The sequence below is a fragment of the Eleutherodactylus coqui genome, chromosome 7 (assembly GCF_035609145.1).
Source record: "Eleutherodactylus coqui strain aEleCoq1 chromosome 7, aEleCoq1.hap1, whole genome shotgun sequence".
NCBI classification, from domain to species: domain Eukaryota; kingdom Metazoa; phylum Chordata; class Amphibia; order Anura; family Eleutherodactylidae; genus Eleutherodactylus; species Eleutherodactylus coqui.
Window position 1 is genome coordinate 220472493 of NC_089843.1, and position 20687 is coordinate 220493179.

The 20687-nt window shown below is 50.5% G+C and overlaps 1 protein-coding gene across 1 annotated transcript; it reads right to left on the reverse strand.

Moving 5' to 3' along the window:
- Positions 1-1838: 1838 nt before the first annotated feature.
- Positions 1839-17414, reverse strand: SIRT6 (sirtuin 6). The gene is made up of 8 exons (XM_066574432.1): positions 17297-17414; positions 15059-15186; positions 13645-13827; positions 12342-12401; positions 7628-7723; positions 5730-5810; positions 5525-5648; positions 1839-4197 (listed from the first exon to the last, which is right to left on the reverse strand). Exons 1-8 carry the CDS (start codon positions 17360-17362, stop codon positions 3940-3942), a joined length of 996 nt encoding a protein of 331 aa, XP_066430529.1. The 5' UTR covers positions 17363-17414; the 3' UTR covers positions 1839-3939.
- Between the last annotated feature and the right edge of the window lie 3273 nt (positions 17415-20687).

Genomic DNA, 20687 nt, shown 5'->3' on the forward strand with positions numbered 1-20687 from the left:
GAGAGCTTCACCGACTCTGCCGCTGCGTCCGCCAGAAAACGTGTGGCCATTTTTAGTATAGGGAGGGAATCTATGATTTGCTCCCTCAGCGTTTTATTTGAAATATGGAGTTCCAGCTGCTCCAGCCATACCCCCAGGGTTCTAGCGACACACGTGGCTGCGACCCCTGGTCTGAATGTACTGGCGGCTGCCTCCCATGATCTTCTCAGTAGGCCCTCCGATCCATTGGATCCCTCAGCTGCATGGCGTCTTCGAAGGGCAAGGTTGCCCTTTTAGCCACCGGGACGTCCACTCTGGGTATTTCCTCCCAACTTGCGCATACCTCCTCCTCGAACGGGTAACGTCTCAACCCCTCTAGAGGAGAAGGATCCCGCGACGGGTTTTTTTCCACTCCTTTTGTATCATCTTCAAGATATTACTATGGACCGGGAAGGTATGCCTCCGTCTCTCCCCTAATCCCCCGAAGACTTCGTCCTGTATGGTGTGAGGCTCTCTGGGTTCTTCCATCTTAAGCGTGGCTCTCACTGATTTGATGAGCTCCGCTAAGTCTTCTCGATGGAAGAGGTACTTCTTGTAGTCCTCTTCCTTTGAGGACTCCTTGAGCACTGGTTCTTCCGGTTCTGACCCCGAACTCTTTTCAGAATCGGAGTGCTCTTCTGGGCTACACGCCCTTCTCCAGCGTTTCGCCCTGGATGCCCCAGTTGGTGGTGTTTTTAGAGTTGTCAGGGCTGACCGTACCTCCTCCCTGACATCCTCGAGGAATCCCCCCAATTCCTCCTTAACGACTTCCCATACGTAGCCGGCAGTCCTGCTCCGCATTCTGTGCATTTTTTTGCTTTTGTTCTGGGAGGGGCATCCCTTTTATCCCCCTGGCGGATAAACAATTTTTTTTACGGATAAGGATGCAACAGTCACAATTACACATAGGAATTTGCATGACCTTGTTTGCCCCACTGGCTACTTACAGTTACCTCTGCGGCTGAATATTCTGCACTCTCTGGGGCTGGAGCACTCATGTTTACTGCTGGTGCTGCAGACACTCTTGGGGCAGTAAGCCAGACACTGACCGAATGGCTTTTACCTGACTTGCGCCTCCATCTTCTCTCAGGTTCCTATGTTTTTTAAAATTTGGCGCCTTTTGGACTAAGCCCCGCCCCCTTCACGCGCCGGCCGAGCCGACGTCATCGCGCTAGTCAAGGGGATCCTGGAAGCGCCGTGCCCGGTCCTAAGCCGGCACAGGAGCAGAGCTGGAGCCCCGCTTTGAACCCGCCCTGGGCCGCTGCAGGAGGAACCTGGCCCGGGTGAACCACCCCATGTGGCGTCCCAGCAGCCACTCTGCAGGAAGGGAGGGGAGGCTGACCCACTGCCCTCCGATCCGCCGGTAAGGATCTTCAGGCTGGCGTCTCCACCAGCCCCTCTCGGTGATCCTGCCTCCTGGCAGGACAGGAAAACACTGAGGAAGGTGGGGAACAGGGGGAGACTTTAACCTCTCGGTGTGTTCCTGTCCTATCAGGAGGAGATGATCTCAGGTGGTGCTGTCGTGGAGACGACTCGGGAAGAGGAATTAACAGTAAGATTAATTCTAGTTTTTGTTCTCAAAATTACACATGTGAGCACTGAAGAACTGCAACAGGTTTTATCTCAACCGACCTCTTAACCACATCCTTATCCTTCCATTACCAGCTCTAGCTTAAGTTTCTAGTTTTCTTCTACTTGCAGGTCATTAAATTCCGGACACATGTTTAACCGTGTGGTGAGGTAGCCTGAAGAACCTCCGTACTCTGGTATCATCATGCTAAAACATGTATGTAAAATATATATCTAGAAGAAAATATATATTAAGAAAATTGTATACTTTTTATTACTGCCAGTACAAGTTGGTCAGACTTGTCAGAGTGTACATATGACAGGAACCCATGACCATAAGAGACTCTAAAAAAGAAAGAGAGTGAAGTCCAAGTTAAAATGGCGGCACCAAGAATCTTGGATACATAAATTGTCCGACTTCACTTATTTTTCCTGCAAGAAACGAACACATTTACTTGACGGAGGTTCTACAGAACGTTAGGTAATATAAAGAAGGTAAGATGCCGTCTCCTGAGTCGCTGCACGTCTCCATGGGGTCACCAATCATTTCGGCTGTTTGTGCCGCACACACATAAACGTGACATCAGAGTACAGAAGCGACGACTGATCAGGCCGCCAGCACGATGGATTTCTAGAATATATTCAACTCCTTCAGCACCACATTTGTGTGTAAAACAGTTTAGCAGTACGGCTACCTACTCAGGCGCGTGCGAAATCGGGCCGAGAAACTGGACGCGATATTCCGCTCGCCAACCTGCGTTTTCATGGTGTTTTTGCCCGGAAAACACCTTGCGTCACTTTAGTGAGGTGGCGATCCTCCAGAGCAGCTTCCAGCCCGGTCGGAGGATCGGCAAGCGTTCCTAATCGATTTCAATGGGAGACATCACATCCCACGCCGTGCGCTGCGTTTTACTGTCCCATTGAAACAATGGGCAATACGTTCTTGAGGGATGTGAAAAGATAGGACACGCAGCGACTTTTTCCTGCACTGAAGTATGGAAAAACATGACTTCTGTATAGGACTCCATTCAGGGATGTGCGTCTCCGAACGCACAGATCTCACGCCAGTTTCTCAGCTGTGTGAAAACGGCCCAAGGAAGAAACAATCTACCTCAGTTCCTTGTCTAAAGCCTCACATTGAAATTAAATTAGGGGGCGGGGGTTTCCAGGACTTTGATATTGATGATCTTTCCTTAGAAGTCATTCTCAATATAAGTAGGACTCAACACCCCAACTGATCAGCTGTTTAAAGGGGCAGTGGCATGATCAAGCACCTCTTCTTTGCGACTGCAACATCATGTTTGTTAAGTGAATGGGATGGTGCTGCCATCACAGACACAGCCGCTATATGAGGTTCACTGCAGGGTCTGCTAAATAATGAAGAGGCAGTGATGACAAAACACAAAAACACCGCATGTTTTTTTCCCCCCGTGCATTTGTGCACCAAAAGTCCCCTTAGAAGTCAATGGGGATGTGTAAATGTGCGCAATGTACGCTAGGAGTTACGTAAAATACTGCACAGGAAAAACACCACATCTGGAATTCATTAGACTAATTAGTCGTTGCAATCACTGCACTTTTCTTTTTACCGCGCGCAAATGCCTTGCACGCGGAAAAAGTACAGTAACTATGCCTATGTGCACGCAAGAAACATCATTCATTCCACAAAAATGACGCGCTCATGTGCCGCCGGCCTAAGGGGAGCGAGCCGTCTGCAAAAGGAACATTCAGTCACCGGCTAGCTTATGTGTCCGCTTGGTTGTATTTCCTATAATTGGTTCACTTTTGAGTCACTTGCATTTTGTAACACTTTGGTCTGATGGAAAAAAAACTAACCTTAAATGCAGAACCTCATAAAATTGGAAGAGTGTGGTTAGAGGGGTTCATCCAGGATTAATAAAAAGGGTCCGCTCTCTTGGTAGAAGTAGCACAACACCCGCCCGTCGGATGCTTCCGGGATCGCAGCTCAGCTCTATTCACGTGAATGGGATAAGATGCAATGAGGTAGCCCAAGGACTGCCATGGATTGGCTCTTCTAGTAGCGGACCCTTTTTACTAATCCTAATCAAACCTCCTTAACATCTGAAATAATGTCCCACGCCTTTGTTTTCCTTATACAAAACGGATATTTACAGTAGAATAGTTTAGAAAATCCTGAAACTAAACCCCCCGATGAATGTACAATGTAAGGCCATGTACAGGACAGCCGGCTGGGAGATTGGACAATCCTTGTGATCGCCCCGTTCTGCTCCCATTCCAATGCACTTTGATCATTTCTTATAAGTTTAAAGACGTCTGAGCTTCAAATTATCCCTTCAGCGAGAACATCTTTCAGCGGCTGTTTATCCAGATTCATGTGATTGTCGCCTCCACCTTCGCCCTTTTTGGCAGGTGCGGCTTCTCCTCAATACAATCGTCCTTTTCCTCCTTTTTAATATGTGCAGAGCCTGAATCCCCATTGCAGTCTATCGGGTGGTCACCGGCCTCCTCTTTTGATTCTCGTTTAGTTGGTGGACCGCTCCACACAGGAATTTCAAGACCGAGATGCTGCATTAACTGCGTCATTACTTCGTCCACGTATCCATGAATGCGCAGGTCACCGTAACGATCCTAGGGAAAGGTAGAGAGCCCAATTTACTCATCGGTCTGACAAGTGCAGGTAAGAGAAGGTCTTGGCATTGTGTGCCACATGAAACAGATCGGAGCATATACCGTATATACAGTACAACAGATACATGCAGTGGTGCAGTCCATCATGCCAAGAATATGGACACATGTACAAGCGGGCACAATATATGGGCTGGTACTAGGAGATTTCACCAATACCTCATCAGTGTGGGTCGGACTCAGGGCTGCAGAAGCTAAAAAGAACCCAACCCAAAAAGCTTGTGATGGAACAGAAAGTTATGCTACCTCCCAAGGGCAAGCGCGATATCGGGCCAAGAAACCTGACATCGCACTAGTCAACGCGCAATTTACCCACAGATGCGAAGGAGCTTTTCATACAACGGAGGATTGGCAAGTGTTTTTTTAATTTCAAATCGGGAACATCTTATCGCATGCGATGTGTTTGACTGTCCAATGGAAAACAATGGGTGATGCGTCCCCCCCCCAAAAATAGACTAGGACACGGAGCGATTTTTCACCTTACAGCATCGCCGTGGGGGAAGAATAAAAAAATAAACTCCCGTGTAGGACTACATTCAAAAGAACGGCGTTCATATTTGTGCGAGTTTTACGCAGCTCACAAGATCGACACTTGCGTGAACGTGGCCTGTGAGTCTGTAGCAGCCTTGTGTCCCTTCTACCACTTTGGGCTGGGCTGCAGTGGTTGGAGGTTTTAGTCAGGGAGGACTTTTGGAGCGCAACCACTCAAATCAGAGATGTCAGCGGCTTTAAAGGACTTGTAGAACCCAGGGGCCGAACCCCCACCAATGCCCAAAGTGTCTTTAGAACATGTCAAAAACTACATGGCTGGATGATTCTTTAACACGTTAACAGAATAAAAAAAAAAAAAACCCTATACTTAGGGGGAAAAGTGCTCAAACTATTTGCATAGACAGAAACAAAACACTGTGTAATGCAATGTTTCTCAACTCCAGTCCTCAGGGACCCCAACAGGTCATGTCTTCAGGATATCCTATAGTAAGAACCCCTGTGGCGATGTCTGAGGCCCCGACCATAATTACATCACCTGTGCAACACTGAGGAGATCCTGACAACATGGCCTGTTGGGGTCCCTGAGGACTGGAGTTGAGTAAACGCTGTTTAGAGGTCTACGTCCCAACAATGCACCCCTTGAATGACCATAAGATTCCAAGTTGATGTGACGTTCTCACCCATCTATAAAACATGTCAGAATAATGGAGATTCCCAATCAGATCTGCCCAATAGATCTAAAGGCTTTCCACAAACACTACAGATCTTGTTCACTCACATGTTTGGTTGGCTGCAGATTCACGATGACAAGTTTCCCACCCTTGCGCTTGGTCAACAGAGGAAGATTCCCACTGGGTTTAATCTGAAGAGACGTTCCCAGTGTGATGGCCAGATCGGCTTTTCTACAAGGAAAAGGAAACCCGATATGAGGTTATTGCAGAAGAGAATAAGTGCTAAAACCTAAGCTCATTCAGCCCAGAGACCTGCAAGCTTCATGCGCGAGCGTCAGGTCCTTATCCGGCAGAGCGTCCTCCCAATCCAGGATCGTATCAGTCAGCTTCCCCCTGAAAACAAGGAGAATTGGCATTTTAGTTGGGTGAAATCTGGAGAAACCCCCAAGAATAGGGATCAGACCGCGCGGTAATGAGGAAGCCGGTTGTCAGCTTCACATTGCCCAGATGATGCAGACATCTCACTGTGGGATTATGCAATTTGTGATTAGACTGAGTTTAGGGGCAGATAGCCAAATAAATACTGACCGGCTTAATGAGGATTAGTGCTGCCAACCGTCAGCCACCGTACGCTAACAATCCTCCTAACTTTGGAAGGATCAAAAAAAAAACCTGAGGTATTTTAGACGCTCGCACCAGTCACCATACTGTCAGTGTTCAGGGACACTTTAACCCCTTAGTGACGAAGCCTGTTTGCACCTCCGTGACGGAGCCAAATTTTGAAAATCTGCCATGTGTCACGTAACATATAACTCCGTAAAGGCTCTGCATATCCCAGTGATTCTGACCTTGTTTTTTCGCCACATGTTGTACTTCATTTAGGCGGAAAAAATAGTCCGATAAAATCTGTAGATTTATTAAAAGCACCAAAATTGGGAAAAGTTTTTAAAAATTGGCATATTTTCAACTTCAATATCTCAAATATGTGCAAACACGCTGTACACATTTTTGATGAGCTATACATCTCATCTGTTTACTTTATTCTGGAAGCACATTGGAAAAACTGTTTTTTTTTAACCATTTAGGAGACGCACAAATTTAACATTGATTATTAACATTTTGAGGAACACTTTGTTTTTCTGCACCAAGCCAAGATTGTAAAGGCTCATAGGTGTCAGAATGATAGACGACCCCATTTAAAAAACTACACCCCTTAATGTATTCACTTAACTTTTACGTAATCTCCATTATCCATTGGATAACGGCAGTGACATGACAGCATACCGTGGCCCCCCGTGAAATCCCCGGGCTCTTGGCTACGTTTGATAGCCAGGAGCAGAGAGTTTTAAAATTACACTGGCAAGCTGCGGCATGCGTCTGAAATTTTTGCAGCGGGCGCAGAAGCCGTGGTGAAGTCTGCAGATAAATCCGGGGGCCTTAGGTGCATAATCTTACCTCCCCTCACAGATATGATCCATGAGAGGAAATGAAGCTTAAAACTTTTTTTTAACCCCCCCCCCATCCAATGGATAACAGCGATCATGTGACCAGGAGCCACAAACAGCGGCTCCTGGGGATCTCTCTCTGCTCTGGGCTACACGTTAGCTGGGAGCCAGAGAGTTTTTAAATTGCCTGGGACACGCGGCCTCCGATGCACACGCCCGGTGTATGATGTCCGGTGCGCATGTACAAAAGGCGCCGACGGGACCGGGAGGCCAGAATGCCGCGGGATATTGTGGAGGGCGGTGGCAAGTACTTTCAGCTGCCCTGGGTCCGCTCCATCAGGGCAGCTAAAGCTTTCACTTTTATTGACTTTTCATTGACTTTCATATGACCGCCAGGGCGCGTGGCCCGGGATGACAGCTCGAGGTTGTCGGCTACCTCCAGGAGCCAGCAGCATGGAGCTGTCGCATCCACAGCTTGCAGGGTTTTTAATCCCTGCAGTGAGCATGTTTTTACGTCCCGGAGGTTTAAGGCCCAGCAAGCTAGGATGTAAAAACACTATGGGGTGGTCACTAAGGGGTTAAAACGTATTTCCTGGGTGGTTTTTGGCTGTTTTTCTTGTGTACGGCTCCAGGCAAACATGTGATTGTGAAGAAAAGCAGACAACCATCTACCCTCTATTGTAATCAGCAGCTTGTCAAACCCTCTAGAGGAGGGGAATGGGGGTTGGCCAAACCACCTTCTGCAGCTACACATTTCCCTTTTACCTGCACGCTCGTAGGCCTCTCACTTTAGGAACATCACATAGTCTGCCGGTGGGCTTCAGGCCCATGGTCCCAACCACATCATCACGGACATACTGTCTGGAAGGAAAAGAGAAGAGAAGAGAAGATGTATTTTAACCAACAGCTGAGCAGTAAAAACGCTAACAAGACCCCTCAATCATAAAGGGGACGGAATGCTACAAGCTGTCCATTTAGCAGATTAACCCCATAAGTACCAAGCCTATTTTGGCATAAAGACCATTATCTTTCCATTGAAGTAGCCATGAGTTTTTGCTTTTTTGTCTTTTTCAGCAGCACCATTCTGGGGTAAATTTAAAATGTGATTGTTCTCAGTAAGAGAAACGACGTAATCTTGTAGATATGATACCTTTTAATGGCTAACAAAAATACATGATGTAATAATAGCGAGCTTTCGTACCAACGCAGGGTACTTCTTCCGGCTTAAATGGATTGGATCTGAAGAGGCATGCATATTTATACACACTTATAACACACATACTTATGGCAAGGCACAGATATGGATATATATATATATATATATATACACACACACACACACACACACACACACACACACACACACACACACACACACACACACACACTTATGACAAGGCACAGATATGGATGTGATTGGTTCGCACTTAAAAGGAATTCTGCAACAGCAAACAAACTTTTTTTGTCTAGGCACTGATAGCGGAGTGAAAGTTTTATGGTCCCTAAATTACTGTTGGAGGGGGGAAAAAGTCAGCAGGCTTGACTTTCTACAAGATTTACACAAACATTTTTAGCTAAGCACTGATAAGGGAGTGAGAGTTTATGGTCCATGAATTACTGCTGATGGGGGTCTTATCTGTGCAATCAAGTCTCACACTTCCCATTCACGCATAAATCCTGGGGAATAGTTTAACCCCGTATTCAGCGGGTCAAAGGTTGTTATCAATTTATATTCCCAAATTCTTCTGTGGTTTTGTGACTTGAAACCACCCTTCAATATCAAAACTCTCATATCTCCTATGTCATGTCCATGGTTAGAGAAGTGTTCGGCCACAGGTAATCCCTTTTTCTGTGTTCAATCGTGTGGCGATGAGATTTCATCCTGGCTTTCAGTTTCTGTCCTGTTTCCCCAACATAAAGACCCCCAACAGGACATTTGTTGCACCGGATCAGGTACACAACATTGGACGAGGAACATGTAAATGTCCCTGGGATCTTATAGTCCTGCTGTGTGTTGGGGATCCGTATCCTGTCCGTAGTCAGTATATGTGAGCAGGTCTTACAGCTCCTTACATTACAGGGATAAGTTCCTTTTTGTGTGTCAGAGGGTAATGCACTCCTGATTATAAAGTTCCTCAAGTTAGGAGGTTGCCTGTAACACAGAAGCGGAGGGTCCGGGAATATGGTTTTCAGACGGTCATCCTTGTGCAGGGTATGGTGGAGTTTTCTTGCGGTTTTCCTTAGTACCTCTAGTTGCGGATTGTAGGTCACTACTAGAGGCACACGATTGTTTCTTTCCTTCTCCTTGTATTGGAGTAGTTGACTCCTGGGTATCCTGGTGGCTCTGGTGACTCCTGGGTATCCTGGTGGCTCTGGTGACTCCTGGGTATCCTGGTGGCTCTGGTGACTCCTGGGTATCCTGGTGGCTCTGGTGACTCCTGGGTATCCTGGTGGCTCTGGTGACTCCTGGGTATCCTGGTGGCTCTGGTGACTCCTGGGTATCCTGGTGGCTCTGGTGACTCCTGGGTATCCTGGTGGCTCTGGTGACTCCTGGGTATCCTGGTGGCTCTGGTGACTCCTGGGTATCCTGGTGGCTCTGGTGACTCCTGGGTATCCTGGTGGCTCTGGTGACTCCTGGGTATCCTGGTGGCTCTGGTGACTCCTGGGTATCCTGGTGGCTCTGGTGACTCCTGGGTATCCTGGTGGCTCTGGTGACTCCTGGGTATCCTGGTGGCTCTGGTGACTCCTGGGTATCCTGGTGGCTCTGGTGACTCCTGGGTATCCTGGTGGCTCTGGTGACTCCTGGGTATCCTGGTGGCTCTGGTGACTCCTGGGTATCCTGGTGGCTCTGGTGACTCCTGGGTATCCTGGTGGCTCTGGTGACTCCTGGGTATCCTGGTGGCTCTGGTGACTCCTGGGTATCCTGGTGGCTCTGGTGACTCCTGGGTATCCTGGTGGCTCTGGTGACTCCTGGGTATCCTGGTGGCTCTGGTGACTCCTGGGTATCCTGGTGGCTCTGGTGACTCCTGGGTATCCTGGTGGCTCTGGTGACTCCTGGGTATCCTGGTGGCTCTGGTGACTCCTGGGTATCCTGGTGGCTCTGGTGACTCCTGGGTATCCTGGTGGCTCTGGTGACTCCTGGGTATCCTGGTGGCTCTGGTGACTCCTGGATATCCTGGTGGCTCTGGTGACTCCTGGATATCCTGGTGGCTCTGGTGACTCCTGGATATCCTGGTGGCTCTGGTGACTCCTGGATATCCTGGTGGCTCTGGTGACTCCTGGATATCCTGGTGGCTCTGGTGACTCCTGGATATCCTGGTGGCTCTGGTGACTCCTGGATATCCTGGTGGCTCTGGTGACTCCTGGATATCCTGGTGGCTCTGGTGACTCCTGGATATCCTGGTGGCTCTGGTGACTCCTGGATATCCTGGTGGCTCTGGTGATTTGGTCATCAATTGAGGTGGGATGGTAGCCCTGATTTATAAATGTTCTTTTAAGATGGTACAAATGTTCCTCTCTGTCCGTTGGGTTGGAGCAGATCCGGTTGTATCTGATGGCCTGGCTGTAGACAATGGACTTTTTGATGTGTTTAGGATGGAAACTGTCCCATCTGAGGTATGTGGGCCGATCAATCGGTTTTCGGTACAGGGATGTCTGTATTGAGTTGTTTGAAATTTTTATGGTGGTGTCCAAAAAGTTGATTTCTGTATGCGAGTAGCTTAATGTCAGGTTTATGGTGGGTGGAATGCATTGAATCTTTCATGGAATTTTATTAATTCTTGTTTGGTGTGGGTCCAGATGATTATGATGTCATCAATGTAGCGGAAGTAGGCCAATGGTTTGCTGGGGCAAGAGGCCAGAAAGTCACTCTCCAGTTTTGCCATAAAAAGGTTGGCATATTGCGGTGCCATTTTACTGCCCATGGCAGTCCCCGTGAGTTGCAGGAATTTCTCTTTGCCAAAGGAGAAATAATTGTGTGTGAGAATGAATCTTGTGAGTTGCAGCACTGCATCCGAGGCGACCCCATTGGCCTCAAGGTGCGCCTGGCAGGCAGTCAGTCCATCCTCGTGTGGGATGTTGGAATATAAGGATTCCACATCCATAGTGGCCAGGATGGTGCCATTGGGGAGGGGACCTACGGTTGACAGTTTGTTCAGTAGGTCCGTGGTGTCTTGCAGGTAGCTGGTTGTGTTTCTCACCAGTGGTTTGAGGATGCCTTCCACCCATCCTGAGATTCCTTCAGTGAGGGTAAGTTTAAGTCACTGATTATCTTCTTTCTGGAAGAAAGACTGAGAAAAACTCAGATATTCCGCCATCAATTTTGCTTTTTAAGTTCCGCGCCGTTGTTGGTACAATTGCGGCGATAGTAACTGCCGTTGTCCGTATGTTTTCCACAATAGCCGCACATTTCACGCTGCAGTCTTTTTACAGTCTTTTTTGCAGGAGGTGTTGTATATATATATATATATTATTTTCTTATTAGAACTATTTGGGGTACAGAACTTGTTAATTAATATGTGGAAAAACAATGGCTGAATTGCTTCCCCCCCCCCCCCATTTACTCTCCCAAATATTATTGCCACTGTCCAGTTAGCCGAGGCTTTTGGGGAGGTCACTGACCTGGAATATGCCTCTTCGGGACACTCGATGAGGAGGTGTAGCAGCACCATATTAGGAGATTTTTGAGAGAGGTACTTTTCTTGGCTAGGAGAGTAATAGCATAACGCTGGATGGATCTAAGGAATCCCTTGGTGTTAATGTGGCGGAGGTCCGTGTCCAGGGTCCTCGGTTACTTGTGAGCCCCTACACTGTCATCAACCTTTGTCCATTGAGCCCTATAGCTCACACCCTGCTGCCCTCTACAGGCCGTGCGGGCCTCCTCTATGGCCGCCTCCAAGGAGTTTAGAAGTAGCAAAAGTGAAGAATAAAAAACAGTTTCCTGAAACATGAATTATCCACAACACACTCGTTTTAACCAGTATCCCATTTGTCGCATTCATGTCCCCCGGCACACAGCCTTGTCCTGCATGCCCCTTCGACATGGGCCAAGAATCACACGAGTCTCATCTGCCCGAGTACACAAGCTGGTGACCTCAGTGGCAGCCGGTCTGCGCTCGGGCAGCCCGTTTAGACTGTATGATTCTCGTTCATTAATCGTCCAGCGCTTCACATACCCAAGAATGATCAGTGTATAAGCTGCGCGATGAGTGCCCGCGCCAATGCCCATATCTATGCCGGCTGAAGGTGAACGACGAACCAGAAGCGCACGATTCCTGTTCATCGCTCAGTCGCTGGCTTCGGTCAAACTGAATCGTTATTGCTCCGTTTCGCTCGTAATCGTTTAGTCTAACCACAGCATCATGAATAGTGGCCAGCTTCATACAGCAATGATCACACCCTGATGGCCGGGGAAGGCGACCACAGCTCAACCCCAGTGGTTACAGTGTATCAGTCAATCAGGTTTTATACAGTCACCTACTTGCCACATTTCGAACATTCCTCCACGAACATGTTCCCATGAAGCTCCGCCAGGTAATCTCTGCAATATAAAAAAATACTGAGCCACCATAAAGTAACAGGTTAACAGACCGGCACATTACGAAGAACTTCATACGAGGGGTCCCTAGTAAAGATGGAGGCCTAGCTATATAAGAAAGGCATGTAAAGTGTACGATGTGGCTGCCTGGGGACGGCATCGGCTCACTCTGGAGGAGCAGCTGTGGATTCTAGCTATAGGTCTTCCAAGATCCTCAAGGCTGCGAGCATTCAATCTCATCCTTTCTTGGAAGGCGGACTGCCCTTCTACATCTATTAGAATGCTTCCTTCAAGTCTTTAGCCAACTGCTAACAAGCCATATAAGATATCCTGCTTTTAATAATGGAACTAATACTAGGGCGCTAGAACAATGTCAGCTTCCTGTAGAGCCCTGCAGCTATAGCGGCTATGCATTTTCGGTGAGGACTAATGCCTCCATCAGTGGAGCAGAATTGGGCGGATTCAGTAATACAGACTAATGTCCCGGCCTGACCGCAGGTCTCCTGACCCAAAGTCCGTGCATCAGATTCCCATGGTCCTCGACGTTCAGGACAGGGAGTCCAACAGTCAGGCCGGGACATTAGTCTACATTCAGACGCATACATGCAGCCAGAAGACACTTTGTTACCAGCTTAATGCAGACGTCTCCAAATTGGGTTTTCTGGGATATTTTTAAAATTAAAGAACTTTAGGCAGAAAACAGAGTACAATAGCCATTCCTCACTCATTGAAGGTCCTGCAGCATTCAGGTAACCAGTGAAGCCAATCACTGGCCTAAGCGGTCAGAAGCTGAACACGCCAACCGCTGAAGCATCACATGAATGATGTAGGCAAGGTCACCGCTGCAGGACCCGAGCAATAGGACACATTGGGCAACTAGTGATTTTATATCATTTTCTGCTTATAGCCTTTTTTTAATCACCGAAACCCCTATAATGTTTTTATGTACTTTTGCCATCATCACTTTACTGCTCCACTGCGTCTATCAGCAGTATCTTTACAGATCTAGTCTGGATGGACAATCTTCTACAGTGGTGTAGACCTCTATGTGGACTTGTGTTTCCACGGTTACAGACTACAAACAAACCCTGCGTGTAGTCGGATCCTACAGGAAACACAAGACATTTATATTCTTGTACTTGAGAACGTCCAACCATCCGAAACGGTCTGACAATCTGAACTGGTTGCCAACTCTCGCCTTTCTTGGAGGGTTAACGTGTGAATACATGGGTCCTCACCAACCTACCTGGGGAATCCGGATCTTACATGTAAGCCATCTACATTCTGGCTGACCAAAAACTTCAGGATTCCAACTCTCTGCAGCTGGAGGAGTCCCATGTGCGTTGCAGACGGTCGAGCCGTTTCAAACGTTGTGTCAAATTTCGGATCTAAGCCCTTTTCCTCCAATGTCCACACACCATTAGGACCTCTGAAAGGAAGGGGAGATCTGGCATGAATTTCATAAGGCTGTGACGATATAGCATTTCTGTTCAGTGTATACACCACAAGAGTGCTGGGGTAAGTATGGACACTTACTGTCTTGTGGTGGTTGGAGGTTGCTTATTTTTAGCACTTTTTTGTGAAAAAATTAATAAAAGTTGGTAGGGGTTCCTAGAGGCTATTTATTTGTTTCAATAATCTTTATTTAAAACCTCTCCAGAATCCATCCTTTTCTTACTAACTCTTATTGCTGCCCTGATGCATTCTCATCGCGATCACTATATCTCCCAGTGAGGGGAGGCCGATCAGTAACTCTCCCCTCTAATCTATCCTGAATGCAGCAGCCAGGCTCATGTTTCTGTCCAACCACTACAAAGTTTCCCCGACCCCGCGCCAGTCACCGCACCGCCCGCCCCCCACCCCAGTCACCGCACCGCCCGCCCCCCACCACAGTCACCGCACCACCCGTCCCGCGCCCCACCACCCCGCACCACTCGCCCCCCACAGTGCTGCACCACCCTACATCTCTATCTACCGCCCTACCAGTGCTCCGTGTTCTGCTAAGACTGAATTCACACAGGCAAGATTCGATTTCACACTAAACACGGGATTTTCTATGAGGCTACGATGCATTCTGTGTACAATACATGTCCAACCACAGAGCGCGGCCCACGCGGCCCCGTGCCCACAAGAGATGGCCGGCCCACGCGGCCCCCGTGCGCACAAGAGATGGCCGGCCCACGCGGCCCCCGTGCCCACAAGAGATGGCCGGCCCACGCGGCCCCCGTGCCCACAAGAGATGGCCGGCCCACGCGGCCCCCGTGCCCACAAGAGATGGCCGGCCCACGCGGCCCCCGTGCCCACAAGAGATGGCCGGCCCACGCGGCCCCCGTGCCCACAAGAGATGGCCGGCCCACGCGGCCCCCGTGCCCACAAGAGATGGCCGGCCCACAAGAGATGGCCGGCCCACGCGGCCCCCGTGCCCACAAGAGATGGCCGGCCCACGCGGCCCCGTGCCCACAAGAGATGGCCGGCCCACGCGGCCCCGTGCCCACAAGAGATGGCCGGCCCACGCGGCCCCGTGCCCACAAGAGATGGCATGCTTGGATCCTGTATGTGCCGGCAGGTTTGGTCTTTACCCTCCGGCTGGTAAAGTGCTGCATATACGTTTACGCTATAGAATGGAAGGCCGCGGCGGGTTGGTCGCATTCACAACACACCTGAAGTCGGGGATCCCGCATGAAGTGCTTATCCCGGCCCCCGTATGGACAACCACATATGAGGCTTTCCGAATCATATCAGCAAGTTCCTTGACTTTCTGATGCAACTCTTCTGGAGAGTCAAAAATCTAGAAAAAGAGAATATCAGACATTTAGGGAATGTGGCCACAGGTAATTAACTCTTAATTAAATGGGTTTAACACCAACAAGCTTCATTCACCTACTAGGACACTCCGGTTCAGGACAAACTATTACCTGCAGCTCTCCGTTCCTTCTCTTCTGGCCGCCATCTTTAGGTTAGCTAATCTTACGGAGCGGATCGGTGATACCTGCCCTGTGATAAGCGAGTGCCGCTCCCAAGACAGCGCTGGGCAATCACAGAGAAGAGAAAGTGGTGACCGCCCAAAAACAGCACCTGGAACTGGGGCAGAGACCTTCCACAGGTAAAACACCCCCAGCCAGCTCTGCTCGCTCCTGTGCAGGAGCGTGGAGACACAGGGATAAGTGCTGGGCATCGTTTGCCCGACACTCGTCCCGTGTAAATGGGCCTTAAGTATTTCTCTCTACATACACTCATTAGCTATAATTGGCTGCAGACGCCATCTTGTCTGTAATCGCTGCGGCCGACCTCCATACTGCCCGTCTGATCCTCTGGTTGTGGGGCAGCGACGGCCTGGGGCTACATTCACATGACAGAGGGGAGAGAATGCTGCGGGGGTTTACCGGCCTGTGCCAGTCGGCTATTGCTGTGTACGGCGGTGAGTTCGCCGCGTAACACGGTGAGAGCAAAGGAAAGAAAAGTGGAACTGCAGTAATGACCTATCCATAAAGTCACATGACCGGCGCAGACCACCAATCAGCAGCACCAGACCACCAGGGCCACTGGTTGGGGGGCTGTAACAGTGGAGTGACTGGACGGCTCTTTCTAAGGGCGGCGCCCCACGCTACGGCCGCGGCGCAGTCGCTGGGCTTACACAAACGGATTTGAACTGCCTTTTCTGCGATCGGCGTTCACATGGACGGTCCGTGGTAAACCGCAGGCGCCGGAAGGCATGAATTGTCGAATTTTCCTTCAGACTGGCGAATACGAGTCAGGTATTTCATGAGCGGTAGAAGGAAACCGCAGAATGCTCCATTATACCGGGGATTCCGCGCGGACGGCCTGCAGTGATGTCAGAGGCGCGTGACCTGCGACCCGTATATCGCGCTACGGCGACGAGAAATACTAAGTAAGAAGTTGTACTGCGCAGGTCCGCCTGTGCGCCACCGCCGCGGTCATCTGCAGGACAGTTAGGGGCGGCCAGCCGGAATCCGCTGCGGACCCCCCATGTGGAATCCGACCCGCTCGTGTGCGCCTAGTCTCGCGGCGGCTCGCAGACAGACAAGCCGATTACTGACGTCCGCGCGGTTTACGGAAAACTGTGTGACCCTTAACCATCTTACGTCCCAGTGACAAGGGACGACCGCTGGCTAAACAAGCAGCCGTAGCGCCGCCATCACCGCGGGTTGTCAGCGCTTGTGAAGAGGCATCACCGCCGGGCGTTTCCGTACAGCGAGAAGTCAGCCATCATTGTCAAAGCTGCAAACTGTAAGCGCCGGCCGCGGATTTAGAGGCGACGATTATCGCGAATCATCTGGTGTAAACGGCCGTCCGTCACCACATAATCTGCGAGTCGCACCGACTTGGCGCCCCCCGCGCCATTGTGAGCGCATCTCAGCGCCTCGCGTTACATCACCGTCTAGGTAACAAGCTGCGCGAAGAGGACGGCTCAGGCGCTCACATAATCCCTGGACGCCATCTTGGCGTGTGGATACCACTCCGTGTGATGATTGGCGCGGTGTAACCTGCGGCAGCAGGCACTTCGGAGACACACAGGTTTTGGAGCCCCAACGCTCGGATCACCGCCATTTTTTTGTTCCATCATGGGGAAGCGAGAACAACAGCGTACAGCCCCGGCACACAAGTATGGCGCCCGGCGGAGCCGCTGCAGGGGGGCGATGGGGCTTACCCTGCAGGATCCTAATAACAGGGCGGCCCTGGGACAGCGGGAGGACCACATCTGACACTAATTCTGCCACCAGCAGGGGGCGACCCCGCAGACAGCTGGTGTCATGGCGGCAGCACACAACAGTAGTGTCACAGCTTTATGTATACCCCCATCTACATACAAGATGGCTGATCACAGCCAGCCGGTAAGCTCTCCGGGCAGCCCTCCCGCATGCACACACTGTTCTCACCTCCGGCAGCCCGCAGCGCCCCTTATCGGCATAGGCGGACAGGCCGGCCGCGTAGTTCACAGACATCTCCGCCGCTTACAATGGAGCCGCGCATAGTAGGTGTGACGTCACGGGAAGAGGCGGGGCCTCCCAGGCACAGGCTCAGCTGTTGAATGGATGGGCTCCTACGAGGTCTGATGACGCGCAGGTCACATGGGGGCTGCTGGGTGTTACTAGACGGGAGTTGTGGCCCTGGATGTCCGTGAGAGGGCGCTGTGGTCCAGAGGTGTCACGTGACTGGCTTCTCCCCGTTTTTTGCCCATTTTCTTCCCCAGTTTCCCCGCAGGCTGCCGGGACGTCACACCGCGCGGGGTGTTCTTTCCTTGTTTTGGTTATTTCTAATTTTCATGTTTTTTAAAGCTTTTTTTTTAACCCTTTAACTACCAGGCATTTTTTGTTTTTAATGCGTTTTTTTTTCATCGTGTGGTTAAATTGCGCTATTACCGTCATTCTGCGCCCGCGCCATCGCGACGATGCCACAGATATTCTTTGTTTTACTATTTAATCCTGGATGGCGCTTCACACGGTTCCTATTATCGCCTCTTGCGCCGGCGCCCCCGGAGCGCTGCGAGGGTTTATTCATATGAGTCGAGGAGACTGCCTGACGCCGCCATGTCCGTGCTGGACGATCGCTTGTTGGGTTTTTGCGAGCAAAATGCCCGTTCCCACGCCTGCGTTTCGCACCTTCCTGTGGATGAGAATGCGAATGAGATGTTTAATCAGGGCCGAGTAAGCGCTGCGGTATAGGTTGGCGCTATACAAATAAGGATTGTTATTATATCCCCTCTGTTGTACGCAGCCTCCCCCCCCCCCCCCAACCCCCTGTATTAGTGGCTGTCCGGGACGGTGCAGTATTAGCGGCTATCAGGGATGGTGCAGTATTGGCGGCTGTCCGGGAAGGTGCAGTATTAGTCGCTGTCTGGGAAGGTGCAGTATTAGCGGCTGTCAGGGAAGGTGCAGTATTAGCGGCTGTCTGGGAAGGTGCAGTATTAGCGGCTGTCTGGGAAGGTGCAGTATTAGCGGCTGTCCGGGAAGGTGCAGTATTAGCGGCTGTCCGGGAAGGTGCGGTATTAGCGGCTGTCTGGGAAGGTGCAGTATTAGTGGCTGTCTGGGACGGTGCAGTATTAGCGGCTGTCCGGGAAGGTGCAGTATTAGTGGCTGTCCGGGAAGGTGCAGTATTAGCGGCTGTCCGGGAAGGTGCAGTATTAGTGGCTGTCCGGGAAGGTGCAGTATTAGCGGCTGTCCGGGAAAGTGCAGTATTAGTGGCTGTCTGGGAAGGTGCGGTATTAACGGCTGTCCGGGAAGGTGCTGTATTAGCGGCTGTCCGGGAAGGTGCGGTATTAGCGGCTGTCCGGGAAGGTGCGGTATTGGCGGCTGTCCGGGAAGGTGCAGTATTGGCGGCTGTCCGGGAAGGTGCAGTATTAGCGGCTGTCTGGGACGGTGCAGTATTAGTGGCTGTCAGGGAAGGTGCAGTATTAGCGGCTGTCTGGGAAGGTGCAGTATTAGCGGCTGTCTGGGAAGGTGCAGTATTAGCGGCTGTCCGGGACGGTGCAGTATTAGCGGCTGTCCGGGACGGTGCAGTATTAGCGGCTGTCTGGGAAGGTGCAGTATTAGTGGCTGTCCGGGAAGGTGCAGTATTAGTGGCTGTCTGGGAAGGTGCAGTATTAGCGGCTGTCAGGGATGGTGCAGTATTAGCGGCTGTCCGGGATGGTGCAGTATTAGCGGCTGTCTGGGAAGGTGCAGTATTAGTGGCTGTCCGGGAAGGTGCAGTATTAGTGGCTGTCTGGGAAGGTGCAGTATTAGCGGCTGTCAGGGATGGTGCAGTATTAGCGGCTGTCCGGGATGGTGCAGTATTAGCGGCTGTCTGGGAAGGTGCAGTATTGGCGGCTGTCCGGGACGGTGCAGTATTAGTGGCTGTCCGGGACGGTGCAGTATTAGTGGCTGTCCGGGACGGTGCAGTATTAGTGGCTGTCCAAGACGGTGCAGTATTAGTGGCTGTCCGGGACGGTGCAGTATTAGTCGCTGTCTGGGAAGGTGCAGTATTGGCGGCTGTCTGGGAAGGTGCAGTATTAGCGGCTGTAGGTGCAGTATTAGCGGCTGTCTGGGAAGGTGCAGTATTAGCGGCTGTCCGGGAAGGTGCAGTATTAGCGGCTGTCCGGGAAGGTGCAGTATTAGCGGCTGTCCGGGAAGGTGCAGTATTAGCGGCTGTCCGGGAAGGTGCAGTATTAGCGGCTGTCCGGGAAGGTGCAGTATTAGTGGCTGTCCGGGAAGGTGCAGTATTAGCGGCTGTCCGGGAAGGTGCAGTATTAGTGGCTGTCCGGGAAGGTGCAGTATTAGCGGCTGTCCGGGAAGGTGCAGTATTAGTGGCTGTCTGGGAAGGTGCGGTATTAACGGCTGTCCGGGAAGGTGCTGTATTAGCGGCTGTCCGGGAAGGTGCGGTATTAGCGGCTGTCCGGGAAGGTGCGGTATTGGCGGCTGTCCGGGAAGGTGCGGTATTAGCGGCTGTCCGGGAAGGTGCGGTATTGGCGGCTGTCCGGGAAGGTGCAGTATTGGCGGCTGTCCGGGAAGGTGCAGTATTAGCGGCTGTCTGGGACGGTGCAGTATTAGTGGCTGTCAGGGAAGGTGCAGTATTAGCGGCTGTCAGGGAAGGTGCAGTATTAGCGGCTGTCAGGGATGGTGCAGTATTAGCGGCTGTCTGGGAAGGTGCAGTATTAGCGGCTGTCAGGGATTGTGGGAGATATCCTATATGTATTTTCTGTATTTTTGTCAACTGTGAATATACTGTATTTTGTCTATAATGGTTTAAACCTCTGGGGGAAGAAACATCACCCCCCCACCTCCACAAGAATTTAAGGAGCAGTGCCTATTGTCCCAAATACTGGTTAAACCAGTTCTAACTGGCCAAACCTATCTAGGAGTGCTTTGTCTTGGACAGCAGAGAGGAGAAACAGGATATTCTCCTCATGAGACCAAATTCAAGAATGAACTGAGCGTGCTCACTGAAGTTCCTCCCAGATGGATGACATCACAAGCTACCTCACAAATACCTCCCTCTGAGAACGACCAATAGGCTCGCTAACTACTGTAACTGTATTCCTAAATTACTTCACTTCCTGTGTTGAAACTTATTTAAGTTTTACGCGCACTTAATAAAGGGAGACTCTTTTGGGACACATGATGTAGCCGTGTGGTCTTTGAAAGGCTCTCCAGGCCTGTACACATATTATTTAATTTGGAAACGCACAGTATATCGAATAGCGAATTTTGCGCTAACAGGGATGGTGCAGTATTAGTGGCTGTCCGGGACGGTGCAGTATTAGCGGCTGTCTGGGAAGGTGCAGTATTAGCGGCT

What these genes read in the sequence shown, in the direction of transcription:
- SIRT6 (XM_066574432.1), bottom strand. Translation starts at nt 17,362, where the DNA reads ATGTCTGTGAACTACGCGGCCGGCCTGTCCGCCTATGCCGATAAGGGG. An exon ending in GGCGCTGCGGGCTGCCGGAG is followed by an intron (nt 15,187 to 17,296) that starts GTGAGAACAGTG and finishes CTCTTTTTCTAG; the next exon opens with ATTTTTGACTCTCCAGAAGA. An exon ending in CTCGCGCATGAAGCTTGCAG is followed by an intron (nt 5,649 to 5,729) that starts GTCTCTGGGCTG and finishes TTTTCCTTGTAG; the next exon opens with AAAAGCCGATCTGGCCATCA.